The 24,477-nt window shown below is 43.1% G+C and overlaps 1 protein-coding gene across 1 annotated transcript in view; it reads right to left on the bottom strand.

Moving 5' to 3' along the window:
* Positions 1 to 15,064, bottom strand: part of LOC145418638 (synaptotagmin-14-like) — a 133,266-nt gene extending 118,202 nt beyond the window's left edge. The window contains exon 1 of the mRNA XM_080287001.1: positions 15,031 to 15,064. Coding sequence (XP_080143127.1) covers positions 15,031 to 15,058 — 28 coding nt within the window. The 5' untranslated portion in view covers positions 15,059 to 15,064. The remainder of the gene's footprint in view (positions 1 to 15,030) is intronic.
* Positions 15,065 to 24,477: the final 9,413 nt, after the last annotated feature.

The following is a 24,477-nucleotide window of genomic DNA, read 5'->3' as shown; positions in this document are numbered from 1 at the left end:
TCCTCTGTGCTTCTAAGCCTCCTTTTCCCAAATTCCTCTCCTTCCTCTCTTCCCCTCTCCTTCTTCCTCCCTACATCTCTTCCTACTCCGTCATTCTTCATTTCCAACAATTTTCTCCCTTTCCCTCTCCTTTCAACCACCCCCCTCCTCCTCCTCCTCCTCTTCTTCCACCACCTTTTTCTCCCTTATCATCCTTTTTTTCTGTTTTCCCTCCTCCTCCTCTTCCCCCCCTCATCTTCTTCCATTTTCCCCTTCTCCTCTTCTCGTCTTCCTCTTCTTTTAGTTTTAGTTTTTTTTTCTCCTCTTTTCTTCTTCTTCTACCATCTTTCTTTTCTTCCTCCTCCTCCTCCTCTTCTTATACTTTCCGTCTCTCACCTCCTCCCTCCTCCTCCTCCTCTACTATGTAATTACTAGTAGTTACTTTTTCTATGCAAAGAAGCAAGCAACCAAAAACTACAGGCCCGTAATACTGTACACACACACACACACACACACACACACACACACACACACACACACACACACACACACACACACACACACACACGCACTTAAACAGAACACCAAACTCAAGATACGTTCGAGATGCCTGGACACACTGCGTTTTAAAGATTGGCTGGAGGTCACAGGCAGAAGGAAATACAGACAGAGGAAGACGGTTCCAGAGATGACCTGTTGCATATATGAAGGATTGGAAGCATCGATTAACTCTTAAACTAGAGAGTTTGACACAAAAAGGAGCGAGAGGGTGCAGCCAGACAGGTGCTACGTGCCCGCCGTAATGGAGGGATGCAAGCACACAGTTCAGAAGAGCAGCGGCCACTGGAGTAGTGACAGAAGAGAGATAAAGATGCAACAGTGCGGCAAAGAAACAAGATGAAAGGAGACAGTAACAGGAGGGGAGTTGAGATGAAAAGCCTTTGACACCTCCTTCACTTCTTCCTCTACCTCTCCTTCAAACTCCTCCTCCTCTTCCTCTAACTCTCCTTCAACTTCCTCCTCCACCTTTAACTCTCCATCAACTTCCTCCTTTTCCTCTTCCTCAACCTCTCCTTCAACTTCCTCCTCCTCCTCTAACTCTCCAACTTCCTCCTCCTTCTCCTCTTCCTCTACCTCTCCTTCAATTTCCTCCTCCTCCTCCTCCTCTAACTCTCCTTCAACTTCCTCCTCTTCCTCTCCACATTCACCAACTTCCTCTTCATTTTCTTTCATTATATCTTTCTCCTTTATTCTCTTCTTCCGCCTCCCCCTTACCACCACCTCTCATCTTCTTCCATCCCTACCCTTCTTTCTCCGTCCCCTTCTTCCACCACCCACCCCTCCACCCCTTGTCCTCTTCCACCACCTACTCTCCACTTCTCTTCCTCTTTTCCTCCTCCTCTTCTTGTTCCTCCTCTACTCTCCACTTCTCTTCCTCTTTTCCTCCTCCTCCTCCTCCTCCTCTTCTTTTTCCTCCTCCTACTCTTTTTCTTTTTCTTCCTCCTCCTCCTCCCAAGGGAAATCAGAGTAAGATAGGCGAGAGTAGCAACACAAGATCAAAGCAACCCACTCTCTCTCTCTCTCTCTCTCTCTTTAGCTCCTTCTTCCCTCTCCTCATTTCTTCCTCCACTATAACCCCCCTCTCCTCTCTCTCTCCTTTTTGCTCTTCCTACGTCCCTCTTCTCATCTCTAATTCCACTGTCCCCCCCTCTCTCTCTCTCTCCCTCTCTCTGTCTATCTATCTATCTATCGCTCGCTCTCTCAATCCTCCTATTCTTCTCTCTCCTCATTTCTTCCTCCAATATTCTCTCTCTCTCTCTCTCTCTCTCTCTATCTCTCCTTTTAGCTTCGTCTTCTCTCTCTCCATTTCTTCCATCACTATTAGCCTACTCTCTCTCTCTCTCTCTCTCTCTCTCTCTCTCTCTCTCCTTTTTGCTCTTTCTTCTTCCTGTTACCCTAATTATCCTCCGCTCTCTCTCTCTCTCTCTCTCTCCTTTTAGCTTCTTCTCTCCATTTCTTCTTTCACTATTAGCCTTCCCTCTCTCTCTCTCTCTCCCCCTGCCTATTATTCCATCAACTCATTGTCCATATTCTAGTTCTCCCTCTCTACTCCTCTTTTTCTTTCAGGATTACTCTCTTTTAAACATATCTTTTTTTATCCTCTTATTTTTCTCTTATTTTCATATTCTTCTGTTTCTCTCTCAACCTCTTGCATCAACCCCCCCCCTCTGTGTGTGTGTGTGTGTGTGTGTGTGTGTGTGTGTGTGTGTTTCTGGAGACGGAAGCCTTCACGTGGTGGCACATCCTTCAACTCTCTCTCCCTATCGCCCTTCAGCCTAGTCTTAGTTAAAAGAATGGTCCAGTTCCGTCACGTGAAAACAAAAAACCATAGCAACGAGGAGGAAAGACTCATTCTGACTCATATCTAAGGCTTGTCGATTTTCAGGCAACTAAGAATTCTAGACGTGGCATAGGTCTGGCTCCCTGTGATGAAAATATACCACTATACCACATCCCACACCACCAATACCCCCACACACTACAATATAAATACCAGTAAATAAAATATACCACTATACCACATCCCACACCACCAATACCCCCACACACTACAATATAAATACCAGTAAATAAAATATACCACTATACCACATCCCACACCACCAATACCCCCACTAAAACTATAATAAATAAATAAAATATACCACTACACCACATCCCACACCACCAATACACCCACTAAAACTATAATAAATATATAAAATATACCACTACACCACATCCCACACCACCAATACACCCAATACAGCTATTGTAATATAAATAAATAAAATATGCCACTATACCACATCCCACACCACCAACACCACAATAAACAACAATAACCACAATCTGAATATCAACTACCATTATAACTACACTCTCACTACCGCACAATAACCAAACACTTTCAACTACCCAACCCCTACCACATCACCACACCACAACGATACCCACAAACCACAACCCTAACTACCACACAACCATCACCAACAACCAGAGAGCCCCACTTCTACCATAACTACCACCACCAAAGCCAAACCCCAACCCCACAACCACCAAAACACAACCACAACCCCAACGATACCAACTACCACCACAACCACAAACAGACCACCATATTCCTACCACAACACAACTCCACAGACCTAAAACTAATACCCACCACAACCACACCAACCACAAACCATACATCCACCACAACCACAACCATACTACACAACTACCCCATTCCCAGCACACCACCACACATCCCCCAAAACCGAACACCACAATTCTAACCACCGCAATCACACATCTCCACAATTACAACTACCACAAGCCCAACCACATCTCAACCTTACTACAACAATAATGAAGAGCACACACCACCTCTACCACAAACAGCACAAACCCAACCACACTACACAACCAACAAATTCCAACCACACTACAGAACCACACCAAACCAACCACAAACCACAACCATCACAACCCCAACCACACACTACCACCATCACAATCCCCAACCACACGAGGCTACCACATTCCAACCACACCACCACACATTCAGAAATCAATATCATGGGCCTGAAAATCTGTCAATGGAAGAAGTGGGCGTGGCTTTGTCCCCCCCCCCACCTCCACCACACCACCACATCCACAATCATCAAAACCACTTCTTTAAAAGTCAGTCACTACCATTCCAATCACTACCACCACCACCATTACCACGCAACCAGAGGCCTAAAACTAGCATCAATCACTACCACACAACCATTACCGAAACCACAGACCTACAACCACTACACTACCACAACACCCACTACCATCACAGTGCCACAACCACAATCGCAACACTACAACCAACAACCATAACAACTACTACTACTTTTAAAACAACTACCACACTCCACACACATTTACAACTTTCATAACAACCACCGCCTCCAACACCCCAATCCCAACAATCCTAACCACAACCACCACACATCACCACTAGCTACCACAAACCCAACCACACTACACAACCACCACATCCCAACCACACACCGCCATTACCACAAGGCCCACCACATCCCAACCATAACCACTATCACAAACCCTGCTCCACTGCACAACTACAACATCCCAACCTCACGACCAATACCACAGTCCCCACCACACCACCACCACAATCCCCACCACACCACCACTACCATAACAACGACAATCCCCACCACACCACCAGTACCATAACCATCACAATCCCCAACACATCACCACTACCACAATCACCACAATTCCCACCACACTACCACTACCACAACCCCCACCACACCACAACCTCCACAAATCAATAACCGGGACCTCAAAACCCGTCAATGGAAGAAGTGGGCGTGGCTTAAGTCCCCCTCCTGAGCCAATCACCGCCATTCACCACAACAACCACAATCCTAACCACCACAATTCACTACAACCACAATCCTAACCACAGCAATTCACTACAACCACAGTCCTAACCACAGCAATTCACAACCATCACAGTCCTAACCACCACAATTCACCACAACCACAGTCCTAACCACCACAATTCACCACAACCACAGTCCTAACCACTACAATTCACAACAATCACAGTCATAACCACAACCTCACAAAATACCCACTACCCTAATCACCATAATCACAACTACACAATACACCCACCACCCTAATCACCACAATCACTACCACACAACACACCCACTACCCTAATCACCACAATCACTACCATACAACACACCCACTACCCTAATCACCACAATAACTATCACAACACACCCACTACGCAAATCACCACAATCACAACCACACAACACAACCACCACCCTAATCACCACAATCACAACCACACAACTACCCTAACCACCACAATCACTACCACACAACACACCCACAACCCTAATCACCACAATCACAACCACACAACACACCAACCACCATAACGACCACAATCACAAACACTAACAACCATACAACATTACCACAACCCCAGTAGTAGTAGTGGTAGTTGTGGTTGCTGTTGTAGTCCTAGGTTCAACTGAAATGTGAACCCAATGGACTGCATGCTCAAGCTGCCCTCCTCACGCACTACACCATCCTCCTTTCAGGGGATGGGGAGGGAGTTATGGGACGTTTGTATTAGCTACCCAACACCAGAGCCACGTGGTTGTATCGGTGCCACCACGTGAAGGCGTCCCTCTACAACACCCATCGCAACCCTAACCACCACAACTACAACCACTACCACAACCACACAAAGACCCCAATCAACACTAGTACCCATTGTAACCACAAAAACATCACCTGCAAACGTTCAAATTTCATATACTACACTTTACCACACCACTGCAACTACCACAACCCCGCTACCACAATCCCAACCAGACTACCGGTATTACGACCATCACCACAACCATATTACCACAACCCAAATCACACGTAATCTTGAAAGAATCTTGAATATGACTTCCTTTTATTTACTTTGGGGGTAACAGTTACTGCAGAGTTCTAGCCTTTGGTTCTTCTTCCTTGCATTAAACACACACACACACACACACACACACACACACACACACACACACACACACACACACACTAGCCGGTATCACATCACTACAAACATCACCACCATTACCACAACCCCACTACCACAAACCCAACCACATCACCACCATAATAAATATCATAACCACCACAACCACCACTACAATGCCCACCACACATCACCACACCATTACATCTACCACAAAGCACCACCACTACAACCACACTATAACATTCATATCACACACACCGCAACACCGCCACAACTACCACATTCCTACCACACGACAAATTTCCCTCCAAACCTTACCATACCATTACAACCACCACATTCCCACCACACACGACCACACTGCTACCACAAACTCAACCACACACCACTATACTATGATAACTACCCTAACAAACCACCATGCCCACCAACACAGCCACACCACAAAATTCCCACCACAACCACAGCCCACACCACAAACCCACATCCGCAGTACGATACCACATTCCTATCACACCACAACCACATTACCACATTCCTACCGCACCACAACCACACCACCACATTCCTACCACATCTCAACCACACCGCCACAGTGCTGCCACACCACAACCACACCACCACAGTGCTACCACACCACACCCACACAACCACATTCCTACCACACCACAACCGCACCACCACATTCCTACCACACAAATCAATATCTGGTGCCTGAAAATCTGTCAATGGGAGAAGTGGGCGTGGCTTCAGACCCCACTCCTCACCCAATCACACGCCTCCACGCACCCCATTGGCCAGGTGTGTGTGTGTGTGTGTGTGTGTGTGTGTGTGTGTGTGTGTGTGTGTGTGTGTGTGTGTGTGTGTGTGTGTGTGTGTGTGTGTGTCACCCCTTCACGCACCTCACTGGTCAGGTATATATCAGGTAAGTATAAACAATCCAGGTAACCCAGATTAATTATTAGCTAATTAGTTACGTAAGGTTAGCCTGTGTGATGAAGAGAATGTAAAGGTTGTGATGTTTGTTAGGTTAAGTGATTAGTGTTAGGAGGTACAGTGTTGTGTGTGGTGATGATGAGAATAATGATGATGATGATGGTTACAGTCAGATAATGAGCGAAGTGTTAGAGAGAGAGAGAGAGAGAGAGAGAGAGAGTGAGACTGCCACGCGATATTTAAATTAAAATACAAAATACGCCATCAAACAAAAAGCTACAAGCAATTATGTTCGCCGTGAGAGACAACTGATACATTAAAAAAAAAGTAAAAAATTTGGAAGTAGCAATTTAAATAATATATATATACACCATCAATGTAGCTGAAGTATTAACCCCGGGCTTATATGAATAATAACCCCATGGCTTTACGGTCTAAACTGCCCTTCTTCTGCAATCCACTATCTCCCTTTCCGGGGATCAGGAATGGACTGATGGACGTTTGTGTAATCGGGCAGCTTCATCACTGGGTCACAGATCCGTACCACCACGTGAAGGCGTCCCTCGTCAGCAACATCAGTGTAGTGACAGGCACAAACTGAGGAGACACGTTTTGACGACAAACATGACAAACAACTGATACATAATTACTTTAAACAAATCAATTATATATCAGCTGTAAACAACTGACAACCTGCCAAAACACACACACACACACACACACACACACACACACACACACACACACACACAAATAAAATGGTCGACCGATTAAAGGTGAACCACATTTCCCTTCAGCAACAACATGTAACTACTGAAGCACTGACAAAAGCTACCAGTCTTTACCTTGCCAATGTACCGCATGCATATCTAGTTATCTACCGGTATCTATACTTACCTGTCTAAGTACCTTACCTAGTCTTGTTCCCAAAGGGGGTAAAGTCTTCTTTTTCTGGTACGGTATTAGCTATAGCTCTAAGTTGTCGATTAAAATTTTTGCCAGTGTCTTTACCGTAACATGACCTAAAACTGCCAGTCCTCCATGATAAATACTGAGTACCAGCAACAGAATGAACTAGGACATGATGCCAGTCACGAAGGGTGCTGTGGAAAGGGTCTAGAGTATGAATATTTGTGGACATCAAGGTAGGTCTGCGTGAAATTACCTGCAAAGAATGAAAAGAGAGAGAGAGAGAGAGAGAGAGAGAGAGAGAGAGAGAGAGAGAGAGAGAGAGAGAGAGAGAGAGAGAGAATTTGCCTAGAGTGCAAGGGGTTCAACGCCCGTTTTCTCGTTGGCTAAGGAGGCTCCCTGGCACCTCCTCCTCATCGATTTATTTTTGGATATGGCTGATTAATATCCTTTTGTATGGCGATTTTGGAAGGATTTATATAACACGTAAAAGGGTAATAAAGTTATAAGCAAAATAAATCGCTTAGGAAGAGGTGTTTGGGAGTATACTTATCCGACGAGAAGGGCCCTGTTAATATTCCCATTCCACCCGATAATTAATTTTGGTTTATTTCTTTTATTTATTTTAGTTTATTCCTGCTACTACCTGACGAATTAAATTAGCTAAGAAGAGATTTCCACCTGGAGGAGTCAGATGTAGGCTCCTACTCTAGGCGATTTAAGAAGCTCCCAAACACCTTTTCCTTACCGATTTATTTTTGGATACGAGTGGCTAGGCCTACTATCCTTCTGTATGCTATTTATGCAGAAACTGCGTGATATTAGAATGACTTAAGCAACAAACAACGGGACGGCAAAGTGTAACGAGCAAAATAAATTGCTTCGGAAAAGGTGTTAGGGAGCTTCTTTACCCGACGAGAATACAGGTCATACCCTTAAGACATTTACTGCTACACTTCTGTCACTTTAACCTAGCACAGATTATCGTCCCTTAATGCTTATTTCACGTAGACCAGTGGCAGAAAAATACAGTACTACGGATCAACATACGTTCCTAAGCACTTCTTCGTGAATGGCACCATTATAGTGATTTTATTGTTACGCCTCTGCATTCAAGACAGAAAATTTTAGGTCATATTAGGGTGAAAGTATAGGGTCTGTTCGACACTGAAAAGAATCGTCTAATCACGTGGGTAGAAGGAAGGATGAAAGATTGACTAGGAGAATGAAAGTGAGTGAGGTGGATGGGGGAGAAGGGGAGACCGAGGATATGGGGGGAGAAGGGGAGACCGAGGATATGGGAGGATGAGGTGGAGGCATATGAGAGGGTGGGGTGAGCTGGAGAGAGGGCAGCCTGATGGAGGGGGTCAAAAATACATGGGGGCGATTTGTTTCTAGTCCACCCGTCCTGGATAATGGCGTTTGACTATAAACAGATAAATACTTAGTAGGAACAAAATAAATACACTAGAGAATTAATCCTACATAATAAAGGTGTTTACTGTAAATATATAACAGTTTCTGCCCGACTTGGACCCCCCACTGGCATGAAGAGAGAGCGAATATAAGCTAAGTGTGTATAAGGGAGGGAAACAAATGCGTGCAGGTGAAGGAAAAACTGGGTAAGGTAGGGGGTGAAAGTGTGTGTGTGTGTGTGTGTGTGTGTGGTGCTATCGTCCTGGAACACTGACTCAGACACCTGCCATCACCGCTCTCTCTCTCTCTCTCTCTCTCTCTCTCTCTCTCTCTCTCACACACACACACACACACACACACACACACACACAAACTTAAATACTCAAATTCACTTATTAATACACACACATAACCTCTCTCTCTCTCTCTCTCACACACACACACACACACACACACACACACACACACACACACACACACACACAAACTTAAATACTCAAATTCACTTATTAATACACACACATAACCTCTCTCTCTCTCTCTCTCTCTCTCTCTCTCTCTCTCTCAACTATGCACATTTTCCCCATGACTCACCGGCTAATCAATACACACAGGTTCACTCTCACTCTTACTCACCAAGCTATTTCTCTCACTCACACATTCTCTCTCTCTCTCTCTCTCTCTCTCTCTCACACACACACACACACACACACACACACACACACACACACACACACACACACACACACACACATAGACGGGCGCTGTGTCCCCACCGTAAGGAGACGTTTGCAATTCGATGCTCAAATGATCAGAGTCGGGTGCCATGGTAATAAATAAATAATAATGACATGAATAAACAGTAAAGCCATCAATGAATTATAGACAATGTTAACTAAAACACTAACTCTTCGGCAACAACAGTGAAAGTCCAGTACAAATATATATTACAAATTATTTCAAATGATGTAAGCTCTTCCAACAATCCCGTGTTAGGGTACGGCAGATTGGCTCTAACCTGGAAATCCCGGAAGACATTTAGCTCAGTTGACCTAAAGCCGTATACTCGTCAGATGAGGAAGCTCTCAACACCTGCACTTAATCGATTTATTTTGCTCATTACACCTTACTGCCTTCTCTGTAACATAAACCCTTCCAATATCGCCCTATCTGCATAAATAAAGTACAAGAAAATACCAACCAGCAGTTTCCAAAATTACATCGCCAAGGAAGAGGTATTAACAGACGAAAGTGGACCCTAGTGTAGTCAGACTGAAGGATACATGTAACAAGCAACCAAGGCCACACATTCCAACGTCATAGCAAAGGCTCATTACATGTCATGCAACCAAGCTCCGTATTCTCGTCAGGAAAGGAAGCTCCCTAGCATCTCTTCCCCAGCAATTTATTTTCCAAACTACCCAATAATATCCTCTTTTTTGTTTCTTATAACTCTTTAACATCGACACACACTGCATGAATAACGCATAAGAATATAGTAACGGAACAGTATCAGAAATACATGGGCAAGAAAGTTTTTTTTTATGCAAGAAAGAAAGAACCAAGGGCCAGGGGCCTGCAAACTACTTCCAAGAAGAAAAAAAAAAAAAAGATAAGAGCCAAATTCAAGATCCATTAATTTCGAGATGCCTGGATAGGCTACACTGCGCTTGAAAGACTAGAGGTCATAGGCATTAGAAAAGACAAAGGGAGACAGTTCCAGAGTTGACCTGTTGCATAAATGAAAGACTGGGAATAGCAGTTAACTCTTGCATTAGAGAACTGGACAGAAAAAGGGTGAGAGTTTGTAGCTGGACGGGTGCTACGCGCCCACTGTAGTGGTGGAGGGAAGCAATCATAGAGTTAAGAGGGGCAGTGACCATTAAAGCAGCTATAAGAAAGATAAACATGCAACAGTGCGGCGAAGAGACAGAGGTTGAAGGTATGTACCGTATAAACTTCCTAACCGCACGAGAACACAGCATCGACTTATTGGGCCAGTTCCGTCAGGTAAACACAAACCGATATACGGCAGTACACAATCAGGGAACCACGAGAAAAAAAAAAAATCCCTCATGAGCCTTCAAGTAATCCCATGGTAGTATATAATCAGTGAACCATAAATAATCCCTGAAATCCCAAAATAATTTCATGGACTTAGGCTAATCGGGAAAAAATGGAAAAGGAATTCGAAGATCCCCCTATAATTTCATGTCGGTATGGAAATGAACGTCAGAAAAAAAGGTCTTTCCAACAAGAATCTATAAACAGCAAGGTCACAGCCACCGGTCATCACGGAACCAATAAAGATAAATACCCGGCTGCATTAAAGATATCTAAACTTCACCATAAAAAAAAAAATAATTAAAAAGAAAAAACATGGGGATAGAATCATGAATACCACTTGACAATATCAATTAACGCCTCACACGTTATCACACAACCATAACAAATTCAAGCGTTCCATTAATTAATTAATAGTAACAGTGCATCCATCATTAATAAATAAATTTCCACTGCCTTGCACCTATCAAGCAATGAATAAAAAAATATTCCCAATATCTTAATGTCAAGGATGTAATTAAAACACTCCTGAGAGAGAGAGAGAGAGAGAGAGAGAGAATGTTACGGGTCTCAGTTCTTATGTTACACGGACGACTCAACTTGCTGGTGGCAGAAGCGCTGACATTTTGGGTGCTTCGCAAAATACCTAATTCACAATGCAATCACTGGACGTAAAAATAAAGACACTGCAAACCATGGCATGGATTTGGGAGGTAGAGAATTATGCTGAGTTGACAATGGTAACGCTGGCTAAGTCGTCCCCGCAACACAAGAGAAATGGGATGCGTAATATATGGCTCAGCTAGTCTTAATGCTTGCCACATCCAGACTACTGAATTCTGGATCGGTAAGGCCTGTGGTGATGTAGAAGTAATTAAGGCTACCGTACACCCTCAATTTCAAGTGCTCAACAAGCCTAAAACTGTCTGGATATTCCACAGATAGATTATTTTTAAAATGTGCTTGAGAGAGAAGCCTTCACATGGTGGCAATGATATCCGGAAAGTTTCACTGCCCTGCTATACGTTATTTTTTATTTTTTACTCCCACTCCTTCAGGAGGTTCTGCACAAGGGCGACTTCATGTATCAGTCCATCGGGTTCAGTTTTCAGATGAACCTTGTGCCAGAAGAACAAATGACAGCAACAACAAAAGGAAAAAGAAGAAAACAAGAAAATGAAAGAAAAGAAAAAGAATGAAGAAAAAGAAAGTGGCGAAAGAGAAAGAAAAAAAGGGCGTAACAGGAGCGAAATGGTCAAAGCAAATCATTCCAATCTCCCTGTAATCTCATGACGGAGGCAGACTAATCTTTAAAAGTATCGTCCAATAACATGAGACAACTAAAGACCACATTTCCATTCCCATCCCCTCCCTCCAAAAAAAAAAATCAAGATAGGCCTATCATGAATGTAGCTAAGTCAGAAACCCGCCCAAACAAGTCATCATTTTCATCACCATTATCATCCTCATGACCTCTTTTTCAACCTACGGATGGGGTGAGACCTTGAGAGAGAGAGAGAGAGAGAGATTCAAATGCAGCTATATGAACAAGTAAAGGCAGTGGCGTGAGTCTTATGGCAATCAATACTATTCATTATCTTCAAGGCTACCTGAGATTATTGGAAGGGAGGATGACTCACGTTTATCACATATTATACTTTCACAGGTAATTATACTTTGGTGATTATGTTCTTAAGCTCTGTCTTCCTGATTCTCTCTCTCTCTCTCTCTCTCTCTCTCTCTCTCTCTCTCTCACTGAAGCATGCCTATCTCAACCCTTTCCTCAGCTGAGGAAAGGGATTGGGATGATGATGATTTGGCTGGTAATCAGGTAATAATAATGCAATCAATTTCCAAGGCCGATAGTATTTTCTTTAAATTATCAATCACATGCTAAGTACTACATAACGGTACTTAAAATATTACGAAGAGGAAAAAGAGGAAGAAAGAAGGAGGAGGAGGAGGAGAAGGAGGAGAAGGAGGAGAAGAAGAAGGAAGATGATGAAGGAAGATGAAGAAGAAGAAAGAAATCAGAAAAGAAGAAGAAGAAAGAAAAAAGAAGAAGAAAGAAAAAAGACGACGAAGACGAAGAAGAAGAAGAAGAAGAAGATGATGATGATACCGTACTTCGACAAATTAGAGCATTACTGGTATATTTTAACGGCTTATTACGATCATTATACTCTCATGTGATTATACTTCGGGGCATTATATTTAAAAGGTCGATTAGATTTCCCTGATTGCTTCCAAGGCCATGTGGAGAGAATGGAGTATGTGACTGACTTGGAGTGTATGTGAGTGAGGTGGAGGGGGAGGGGGACAGGGGACAGGGGAGACTGAGGATAGGATGGAGGGATGGGGAAGAGAGGTTGGGTATTTGAAGGGTGTGGGAGCTGAAGGGAGGGCAGCAATTTGTCTGGAGCAAACCCATCCGGGATTAAGACGTCTGGCAATATACAGATGTACATAGACAGAAATAGATATCCGATAAATATAGATATGGACAGGCAGACAGTTAGACAGACAGCTAAACAGATATATAATGAATGATAAATGGATGGTGAATTAAAAGGATAATCGATGACCGGCAATGACCAAACGATTCTTGCTGATGAAGGTGAGCATTACAGCAATTGGGCTCAGATGGGCAAACCACACATGATTATACATACACAGGAAATTAGGAAGGATTATATTTCAAGACAATCAAGACATAATCAGCTACCTTCCATTGTGCCTGGCAATATCGACACTGTTATTACTGATGTTCTTTCACCTTAATCTGGCTCAGAAATTCGTCCTTTTGCAGCTAATTTCACGTATCTCTGGCAAAAAAGAAAAAAAAAGGGGGGGAGGGGGACGGAGACAATGCTAGGGCTCTACATCCTTTTCATAACACTTCTTCGTTACTAGCATCATATTCGTCTTAAATTTGCCATGATTTTCGTCCTTTTGCGGTTAATTTTTCGTAGCCTTGTGGCAAAATAAATAAATACATCCTTCTCCGTTATTTGCGTCATACACTACTGCTAATATATTATCAACTCATGATTCAAGATGGAGAGATGACAATTTGAGGCAAGTTGGATCAAAACGAGTACAGAAGCATTTGTCATGTGATTTTAGTCCAGATCAGAAGGGCTACCTGCATTTAGATTATAATTAACAGACATAAATAAAATCGTTACTATCAATTACGTCAAGCCAGGAGAGAGTTGGCTTGTTATACGTTTCAGGGCTGTATTCGTGATAGGAAAGGCTTCGTAGCACTTTTTCCTTAGCGATTTACTCAGAATATAAACACCTTAACATTCTCCCCTCTGGTAATTATATAGCATCCGAGCCAACATACATATCAATAACACAGAGGATATGGTACACAGGCGTAAAGTGCAGAGTGAATCGCTAATGGAGACGTGTTGCGGAATCTCCAATGCCATAATCGAGACCGGTAGTAATTGCAACCCCAGGCTCATCTGAACGTGAACCCTGTGGACTGCAGGCCGTAACAGTCCTCCTTCCGCAGTTCACCATTCTTCTTTTGTGGAGAAGGGAGGGGAATGAGGGACCATTGTATAACTCGGTAGCTCCACCACCCGGTTATATTAGTGCCACCACGTGAGGGCGCCCCTCTCGAGCACCTACACGTAGTAGTAGTAGTAGTAGTTGTTGTTGCTGTTGATGTTATGTAATAGTTGTTACAGTAGTAGTAGCAGTGGTAGCAGCAGCACGGTTGCATTTATTGTTGGTGCTGCTGCTGTTACTGTTTTTGCTGCAATGATGATGATGATATTAACAATAATAACAATAGTAGTGGTAGTGGTAGTAGCAGTAGTAGTAATTGCTGCTGTTGTTGTGTTGCTGCTGCTGCTATTAATAATAATAATAATAATAATAATTATAATAAATAGTAGTAGTAGTAACGGTAATAACAACAGTAGTAGTAGTAGTAGTAGCAGTAGTAGAAGTAACAGTAGTAGTAGTAATAGTAGTAACAGTAGTAGTAGTAGTAGTAGTAATAGTAGTAACAGTAGTAGTAGTAATAGTAGTAACAGTAGTAGTAGTGTAGTAACAGTAGTATGGTAGTATAATAACTAGTAGTAGTAGTAGTAGTAGTAGTAGTAGTAGCATTAAAAAAATCCTGTTACCTTGTATTACGCCGGGCGAGGACAGCATGGTTAAGTCCCGGCCTCTACATAGTGGCAGAGAATCCCCCTCCACGGCATCTGTCCCCGGGCACGCCCCCCTCTCACACCCCAACACCGCTGCAGCACCCTTTCACCCACGCTTTCCCACTCTCTCCCGATTATGTACGCGCCACATCGTACGAAAACTCGAAGAAGGGGTCGTGTTAGGGGTAGTAGTGGTCGTACTGGTAGCAAGCTTGCAATAACAGAGCATAGCAAGTTCTCACAAACTCATGAACCGAATTTTGAGTAGGGAATGGTGCTTTCTTTTGGAAATCTATTATGCTTGGTTCACTTTTTAATTTTCAACTTCAGGCTGGTAGGTTCTAGGACTGAGTGGGGTTTTAGACATTAGCTATACGCTTGGTTCGGCTTAAATTATAATTTTAATAATTTTCAACTTACAGGTAAAAATATGCGTTTTCAAATGCTCATGGACAAAAACTAATGATTCATTAGGCTAAATAGTTGTGTTTTTATAAATCCATAAAGCACAGATTAATTTTTTTTTTTTTTTTTTTAACTTGTGGCCTGATAAATTTTTGTTCCTTGATAACCACAGATCAAATTTAAGGATTGTTTAGGCTTTTAAAAATCTTATATGTCTGGTTTACCCTCTACAATTGTTTACTTTGGACTGGTGTAATTTTCGTTTTCTACTACGGTACCGGTACTCATGAATTGAGTCGAGGGTTTGGTTAGGTGTTTCTAGACATTCATTACGTTTCGTTCAGCTTGTAGGATGATTTTCAAATTGTAGGCTGTTAAATTTTTCAAGTGGCAGGCTTTCAGATATTTATGGATTGATTTTGAGGGTTACTTGTGTTCTTATAATGCTTAGTTCTGCTTAGTGGCTAATAAATTTTTCAGCAGGCACTGTAAAATATTCGTTTTTTTTTTTCTACTAATACGAAAATATCTGGTCAGTTTCAGATATCCACAGTAGGCTTGTAAAACTTGTCATGATCTGGTTTCAGATCACAGGTTTGTGTAACTTGGTCAAATTTACAACTTATGGACTTCTATTTGCTTCCCAAACTTGCAGGCTTGACACCTCTGATCAAATTTCAAACCAGTGTGCTTGTAAATCTGGTCCAAGTTTCTGGTCGTAAGCTTGTGAAATGTCTGGGCAAATTTTCAACTTGCAAGCCTGTACACCTGCCAAATTTACGACTTGCTGGCTGGTAATGTTGGTCAAATTCACAGGACTGTAAACGGGAAATTTCCTACTCTAAAGTTTGTAGAATGCCACGACTAATTTCCAACTCGTAGCCTTGTAAAACTGTCAAAATTAATCTTGCAAATTCACATTCACAATCCTTTCCTCTTGATAGAACTCGTGTTTCAACAGTACTCTTGAAAAATCATTCCTCTTCAAAACCAGACTGATAAATTTCGTAGCTTTATAAAAATTCTATTGCTCTTGATTGTAATGATTGGTCTTGGGTGAGATTTTAAGCCAGGATGCTGTTAAAATATCCTTGTGCCTCTTGCTTTCATACAATGCTTAATTCCAAAATTTACAGTTCTTGATATCAGATTCGTAGTTTTTTCTTTTCCACTATCCAGCCTCTTATAGATTTAATTCCTCTTGGTACATTATCCAATCTAATTATCCTCCTAGAATGATCTTGTCTTAACTTTTGCTCTGAAAACACCTAATATTTCTCCTCCTGGTTAAATAGATAAGAAAGCCCGATAGCTCACGAATGTTTTTTTTTTCCCCTGCAGCCTCTGCTCTGTAATTACCGTCTTAAGTCCCTGCTCGGTTACCCTACCAGCCTTCCCTAGCACCCAACGGCTACCACTTCCAAGTAAAATATGTAAGAAAAGCCTCGCAGCCCTCTTACAAATTATTTTCCTTGTAGCCTCTATTGAGTAACTTCCAAGTCTTGTGGCCCCGGGTCGGTCTCCACTACCAGCCTAGCCTAGCACTCCAAGGCTACCGTTTTCACCCCCACCCCCTACAGAGAGAGGCGCCCAATTCAGCTCCGGGAAAGGTAAATATCGATCGGGGAGAGGTGAGGGAAGGGCTCCTCCCACTTGCCACTGTCCAACTCAACTGTCTGCCTTGCCTTCCAGTCCCTCCACCTGCGTCTCGACCAGGGTTACCAAGGATTGTATTCCCGTGAACTTAGCACAGTTTCTAGCATTTTTTTTTTTTTTTAACACCTTACCATTCCCTTCCGTGTAAGTTACATCGCTTTATTATCGCCGTATCACTTTACCTAGGCGGAAATTTTTCGTCTTATATTAATCATAATCTGTAATTCACTGACAGAATAAGATGATAATACGGCTGTACATACCTTTCTCCACTTATTCGTGACTAGCACCACATTCTGGTATTATAAGCGTGTTACTGTTCGGCGTTCAAGACGGAGAGATAACAATTTTACGCCTAGTTTAAATTAACAGATTATAGTTTCAATCAATAGCATATATGGGGAAACTGAGGTGTATTATCCTGAATAAATCGCCTAACGAAGCGGAGTTACGGAACCTCCAAGACATACTGCAACCCTACGTGTCCTCCTTAACACCCCTTCCTTAGCGATTTAATGTGAATACTACGCCTTCATATTACTTTGAATGACATTTAAATCTTGGTACACCAACATAAATTGCATAAATAACACGTTGGAAAACGACGTGTTGTATGTCCATGGCTTGTTATGGGACATGAGGCTTCGCGACACCTTTTACTGAGCGATTTATTCTGCCTACTACACATGATAATATCTTGCATGTTACTTGTATCGTTTTAATATCAACATGGTTTACATAATTCATGAGGATGGGGCTATGCGACAAAAATAAACAGCTGAAGGAAAGGTGTTACAGAATCTCGAAAGCCGGACCCAAATCCATACTAAAAAATACTGCTACTCTTGCTCTCATTACTGCTCAGTGAAAGATCAATAAATATATAATTAACACCATAAAATACCTAGAAAAAAAATGTCATCTCTATCATATCCATGAAGCTACATAAAAAAAAAAAAAATGTGGCATATTAGTAATTTTACTCTTTGGCTAAACTCAAAACCGCTAGATTGTCACTAAATACAAACACCTCCAGTAAAAAGGTACTAAAGCCTCTAACACGGTTCTATAATTGCATTTTTTAAATCTAGAAGATTAAAAGAATTCGTGTAACCAGACGCACAGATGCTCGCTAAACTGAAGTGACTACCTCTAACTCTAGCGTAGGAAAGCGCTACCTTGGTAACCATGGTCTTGCCGCCCGTATGTTGCCGGCGTTCACCAGCAAACACAGTATTTATGATCTCTCCTAAGCTTAAGTTGTGTATAAGATTGCTTGTATAAACATCTATCTTCACTCATACAGAAACCAAACACTTCACAATCAAATTAAAATGAAAATTATGGAGTTAAAATACTTCAGACATGACGATCTATGATTAAAAGTTAACAGTTATGAAGACCTGTTCATCGTAAAAAATGGTCAGGATCATTTATAAATATCGAGCCAGCAACTCTTATTCCTTTATCATTAACAATTAAATCATGGAAAAATCCGTCACGGAAGCGTGAGAAATACTTTAAAATCCCTTTTTCAGTCCGCAACGAATAACCAGGAATACACCAAATTAGAAAACCGGTGAAATTTGTGGGTATTTTAAAAGTCGTAACTTGACACCTCGAGAGCCAATATCTCTGCAAAAGTCTACTGCGTGCTTGACTCACATTCTGCTTGCCCGTACTGCTAGCAACTGCGAATCAACATGTAACCGTGGACTGGGAGAGGTTAGTAGAGTAGCAACACGCTATAATATACCTAAACAATCCAGAACAATCAAAATAGCCATTCATAATCGCCCTTTCCCATGACCTAGTTTGAAAATCGTCCTTGCCTGATGTACGAGACGTCTTGCTTGCTGTTGCGTTCGTTGCTACATGACGATTCTGCAACTGCACAGTATTGAGTATGTCTATATATAGCCTGCTAGTTCCCATGTGTTTTCAAAGCTCTTTATGTGCGAGTGATATTACCGAGACAGGTCAGTGACGGATAGCTGGAGAGAGAGAGAGAGAGAGAGAGAGAGAGAGGCATACAATCGGACAGATGGACAGACAGACAGACAGACTGACAAACAGACATACAGATCATCCAGACACAAGCACACAGCCAAAAGACACACACGCGTAATCAGTCTTGTCTTCAATCAGCTGACTAAAATCGTCCGGCCTGACCCACAACACACCACCATCACAGTGAAAGAACAGACCATTTTTAACACAAGGAGCTTTTGTTGGCTCCTTCACACATTCTCCCTGGCGATTTATTCTGCTCATCACACCTAAATCTCTTGTTCCTGATTCAAACTATGTCGACAATAAAACGATATAAACAACAGGTAAGAGAACACCGAGGCCCAATGCGCAAAATAAATCTCTAAGAAAAAGGAGCTACGGAATCTCTAGCGTTGGTGATAATAAAGCCCCTAACTGCCCTCCTGCGTTACTTAAATCATATCACCATACTCCGCATAAATAACGTACGAAACGATATTAGCCAGCCGTATCCAAAAATAAATCGGTAAGGAGTTGTTTGGGAGCATTCTTAGACGAGAATACGAGTCGAAGTGCTCTTAACAAACTCGCTTTCCCGAATTAGTTTCCCCCACAACAGTTCAAGTCCAAGGACTGTGTTCTTGTCGGTTGAGGAAGCTCCCTAGCACCTCTTCCTTAGCCATTTATTTTTGGATACGGTTGGTTAATACCTTCTGTAACTTATTTACATGTATGCAGAGTATGGTGATATTGGAAGGATTTACGTGTCACAGAAGAGGGCAGGAAGGTGTGATAAAGCAAATAAATCGCTTACGAAAAGGTGTTAGGCAGCTTCCTTAACCGACGAGAATATGGGTTTATTTTTTACCTTTTATTTATTTATTTTTTCGATGCCACGTGTACTCTGATATATGGATTTTTTTTTTTCCTATATTTGTTGCAATTTATTTTTCCTTTCTCTCTTCATTAAAAAAAAAAAAAAAAAAAAAAAGCAAGTACACTGTTTTCACTTAAACTTGGCCTAAAACTGCCATCTCTCCATCTTGACTACTGAGCTGAGACAACAGATTAACACTGGAGTACGGTGCAAGTCACGAAGAAGTGCTGTGGGAAAGATGCAGGGCCGAAGTATTGTCCTCTGCCAATGAGCTACGTGAAATAAGCTGCAAAAGAACGAAAATCTGGGCCAAGTTAAGTGATAAACTATAGTACGTTCGTTCTTACCTGGCAAAGCTCCATAACCCCTTTTCAGCTTAGTGGATGGCCAGTTGAGGTTAGACTGGAGGGTAAATTTGACTAGTAACCAAGAAGACTCATTACTGCCTTATAACTAGAGGTCCTTCGAATTTCACACAACCATAACAGTGTGTTTGGGGAGAAGCCCAGTTCCGTCAGATGAACACAAACTGACTATGAGAGACAGAGAGAGAGAGAGGATATATCAACATGAGTCCAAATCACAACCACACAAAGCTATAATTACTGATGCCCTTATGGACTAAAATGGTCTCCCTTACAACTAGCCCATCAAATACGTAGCTCTGTAGCGGCTGAGAACTGGACCCATCTTAACATATCGTCTCTCTCTCTCTCTCTCTCTCTCTCTCTCAAATATTCGCCCAGAATAATCTGAAGTTGAAGATGATTGATAATGATGAGGATGACGTTGATGATGGTGATGATGACGTTGATGATAATGATGATGATGATGATGATGACGTCGATGATGATGATGACGTTGATGATGATAATGATGATGATGACGTTGATGATGATGATAATGATGATGATGATGACGTTGATGATAATGATGATGATGATGATAACGATGATGATGATGGTGATCCGGTCATACACAAAAGAGAAAGCCTGTCTGTCTGTCTGTCTGCTCTCTGTTGAAGGGATGCAAACAGAACTCTCTAAACAGCTCTGACAGGTGTAGCTTTTTACGACGAATTTACATGTGTAGTGTTTACTTCTAGAGCCATATTATTATTAGCTACAACGCGTTTGGTGGATGGACGGATTGATGGGGTGGGTGGGCAGGGCTGGTGGGTGGGTGGATGGGTGTGGAGGGGCATGGGGGTGGGTGGGTGTGAAGGGGCATTGGGAGTGGGTGGGTGTGAAGGGGCATTGTGGTTGGATGGGTGTGGAGGGGCATGGGGGGTGGGTGGGTGTGGAGGGACATGGGGAGTGGGTGGGTGTGAAGAGGCATTGTGGTTGGATGGGTGTGGAGGGGCATGGGGGTGGGATGAGTTGGTGGGTGGGTGGGTTGTGGGCAAATAGGTTCATGGTAGTAATAGGTCCATGGGGAATATATCAACGGGGAAGTAAGCCCAAGGAGGAAAATATGTTTCCTGGGTAAATTGGGACCGTCGGTGTCTTGTCCCACATAAAGAGTAGCCATCCAGGGTCCCAGGCACTGCCGGCATGATGATAAGGCTTTACTGGGGCGCCGCCTGGTACCCTTGATAGCAACAATATTATAGCAGACGTGTAGTTTCTTCCTGTGCATTCAGAGCAGATATGAAACTGCATACTCAGTTCTGCGATATACAGGCCAGTTTGAAGGAAATACAATATTACTTCGTCATTAAAGAAGCTACTATCCCGACGTAAAAGCCAAATGATGGCAATTATGCCAAATGAGAATGAAATATATCAGAGTATATATGAAGTGTAAGGAATTGCAGCCACACTGTGATGCTCGGTGTGTCACCAGGAAGCGGGATAGTAACCCAACTCTTGTACAGCCCATTACCACACTGCCCGATCCTTACAAGTAATAGCAGTGGTAGTTAGCGGATGAGAGCCCATTCTATAACATGTACTAAGATTTCAAGCCGATATCTGTCCTTCCCCTATTTTGTATCTTTCATAAGTTTTGAAGTGCAGCTGACTCGCCTGAAAGCAATGGTGGAAAGTTTTATATAAGTGAAGACATTATCAAGTAACCAGACGAACTGACCTGAGAAGTTTCGTTGAAAATCATGTGCTCACTTTCCTCTATTTCTGGTAGTATTTATTGTTGGGAAGGGGCTGACCCCCTCAAGATTCACGGGAGGGGGGCGGGGTCACGCTCGCCAAATATCGCACTGTGGATGACTGTCCATTGTACAGTATGTACTAAGATATCAAAGGCATATCTGCCCTCCTTTCACAGCTTCTGAGAATTTTAAATTTGGTGAAGGGGCTGACCCTCCAAAAATCATGGTTGGAAAATTGCATATAGTAAAAGACTTTCGGAGTAACCAGAAGAACTCACCTGTGATGCTTCAGTCAATTCCACTGATACCCTAGGAAGAGGTAAAATCTACACACACATACACACACACACACACACACACACACAGGTTGAATCTCGCTCAAGGGTATGGGATGAGTTGCCGGAAATGTTATCATCTTGCATCACATGATTGATGATGATAATAATAATAATGAGGAACACACTGAGGTGGTTTGGCCATGTGGAGAGGATGGAGGGTGAAAGACTGACGAAGAGAGTGTATGTGAGTGAGGTGGAGGGGGGAAGAGGGAGGGGGAGGCCGAAGATGAGATGGAGGGATGGGGTGGAGAGGTATATGAGAGAGGGGGGTGTGAGTTGGGAGCAGGGCAGTGAAATGGCAGGGGACAGGGCGACTTGGAGGCGATTTGTTTGTGGCCACCCCAAACGGGATTGAGGCGTCTGGCAATAGATATAGATAATAATAATAATAATAATAATAATCTCACAGAACACCCGACATATCGATAAAAAAAACAAAAACAAAGAAATGGAATACGTAGAGCATTTGCGTTCATGTATACAAATCCAGCAAAAAAACCTCTCTCTCTCTCTCTCTCTCTCTCTCTCACACACACACACACACACACACACACACACACACACACACACACACACGCACACACACACACACTCGATATCTTTAATTTCTTGCACCAAAATATGAAAACACGTCAGAGACTTGATAAGGTTAATGGTGACCGTTCCTGAGAGAGAGAGAGAGGGGGGGAGAGAGAGAGAGAGAGAGAGAGAGAGAGAGAGAGATGATGGAAGAGGGGAGGAAAGAAGGAAGAAAGAGGGAAGAGTAACAGCAGGGGAGGAAAGGAAGGAATTAACAAGGGAGGAAGAGATTGAAGGAAAGACAGGGAAGGGTGAGGGAGGGATGGTGGAAAGGGAGAGATGCGAGAAGGGAGAGAGGACAGGGTGAGAGAGGGAAAGACCAGGGGAGAAAAAGGGAGGGAATCAATACAGAAGGAAGGGGGAGAGAGAGAGAGAGAGAGAGAGAGAGAGAGAAGGAATGAAAGAGGAAGGGATAAGAAGGGGGAGGAAGGAGGGAAGAGAGAGAGAGGGGTAGAGGTGGGTGGTATGAATGAGAGGGAGGGAGAGGGAGGAACGAGTGAGAGAGGGAAAGATAACCGCAGGAAGGAAAGAGAGAGGGAGAGAGAAGGAAGCAAGAGAGGAGAGGAAAGGCTGAGAGGGAGGGAAAGACAGGTATGGAGGGGAGGGACGGAGGGAGAAGGAAGGGAATAAAAGGGAGACAGAGGGAAGGAAGAAATGAGAGGGAGGGCAGAGGCAGGCATGGAAAGGGAGGAAAATAGCAGAGAGGAAGAGGGGTAGAGGAGGGAGGGAGGGAGAAGAAGGTAGGGAGGGAGGGAGAAGAAGGTAGGAAGGGAGGGAGTGAGATGGAGGGAGAGGGAGGTAGGGCGAGGAGGAAAATAACAGGGATGGGAGAGGGGTAGAGGAGAGAGAGAGAGAGAGAGAGAGAGAGAGAGAGAGGAAAGGTGAGAGAGAGGGGAGTAAGTGGGAGACAAGGGGTTGGGGGGAGTGAGAGGGAGAGCGGAGGCAGGTATGGAGAGGAGGAAAATAGCAGGTAAGGGAGGGAGGGAGGGACGGAGAGAGGGAGGAGGGGAGTGGCAGCCTCAGCATGTAAGGATCACACCGGCGGAGGGGAGAGGTGCCAGAAAGTGCCAGAGAGTGCCAGGCCCCTGCGAGGAGTATGGAGGTGCCAGAAGACAGTTAACAATAAACACAAACAACACAGACGCTAATAAAACACAATAAAACACACTAAACGAGTACAGGAATAAAGCAAACAATAAATCCTAATGAATAAGAGAAAACAGCAATGTATTTTAGACGGGAGTGAATGAGTGGTGAAAGTTGTGAATGGGGAAGGAATTTATGAATGATGTGGGGTGTGAGTATGAATGATGGGAATATTGAGAGGTATTCCTGCCACACAGAGTTTATAAAATGGCTCTATGTATATAAAAAAGATATATATATGTGTGAGGACTTAGGGGAAAAGCTGATATAGGAGCCAATGTGTAGTGAAAGTTGTGAATGGTGAAGGAACTGGTGAATGA

The sequence above is a fragment of the Coenobita brevimanus genome, chromosome 115 (genome assembly GCF_032717465.1).
Source record: "Coenobita brevimanus isolate Jiangsu-jjx chromosome 115, ASM3271746v2, whole genome shotgun sequence".
Taxonomy (NCBI): domain Eukaryota; kingdom Metazoa; phylum Arthropoda; class Malacostraca; order Decapoda; family Coenobitidae; genus Coenobita; species Coenobita brevimanus.
The sequence above is the reverse complement of the archived record's forward strand: the minus strand, read 5'-3'. Positions and strand labels throughout refer to the sequence as shown.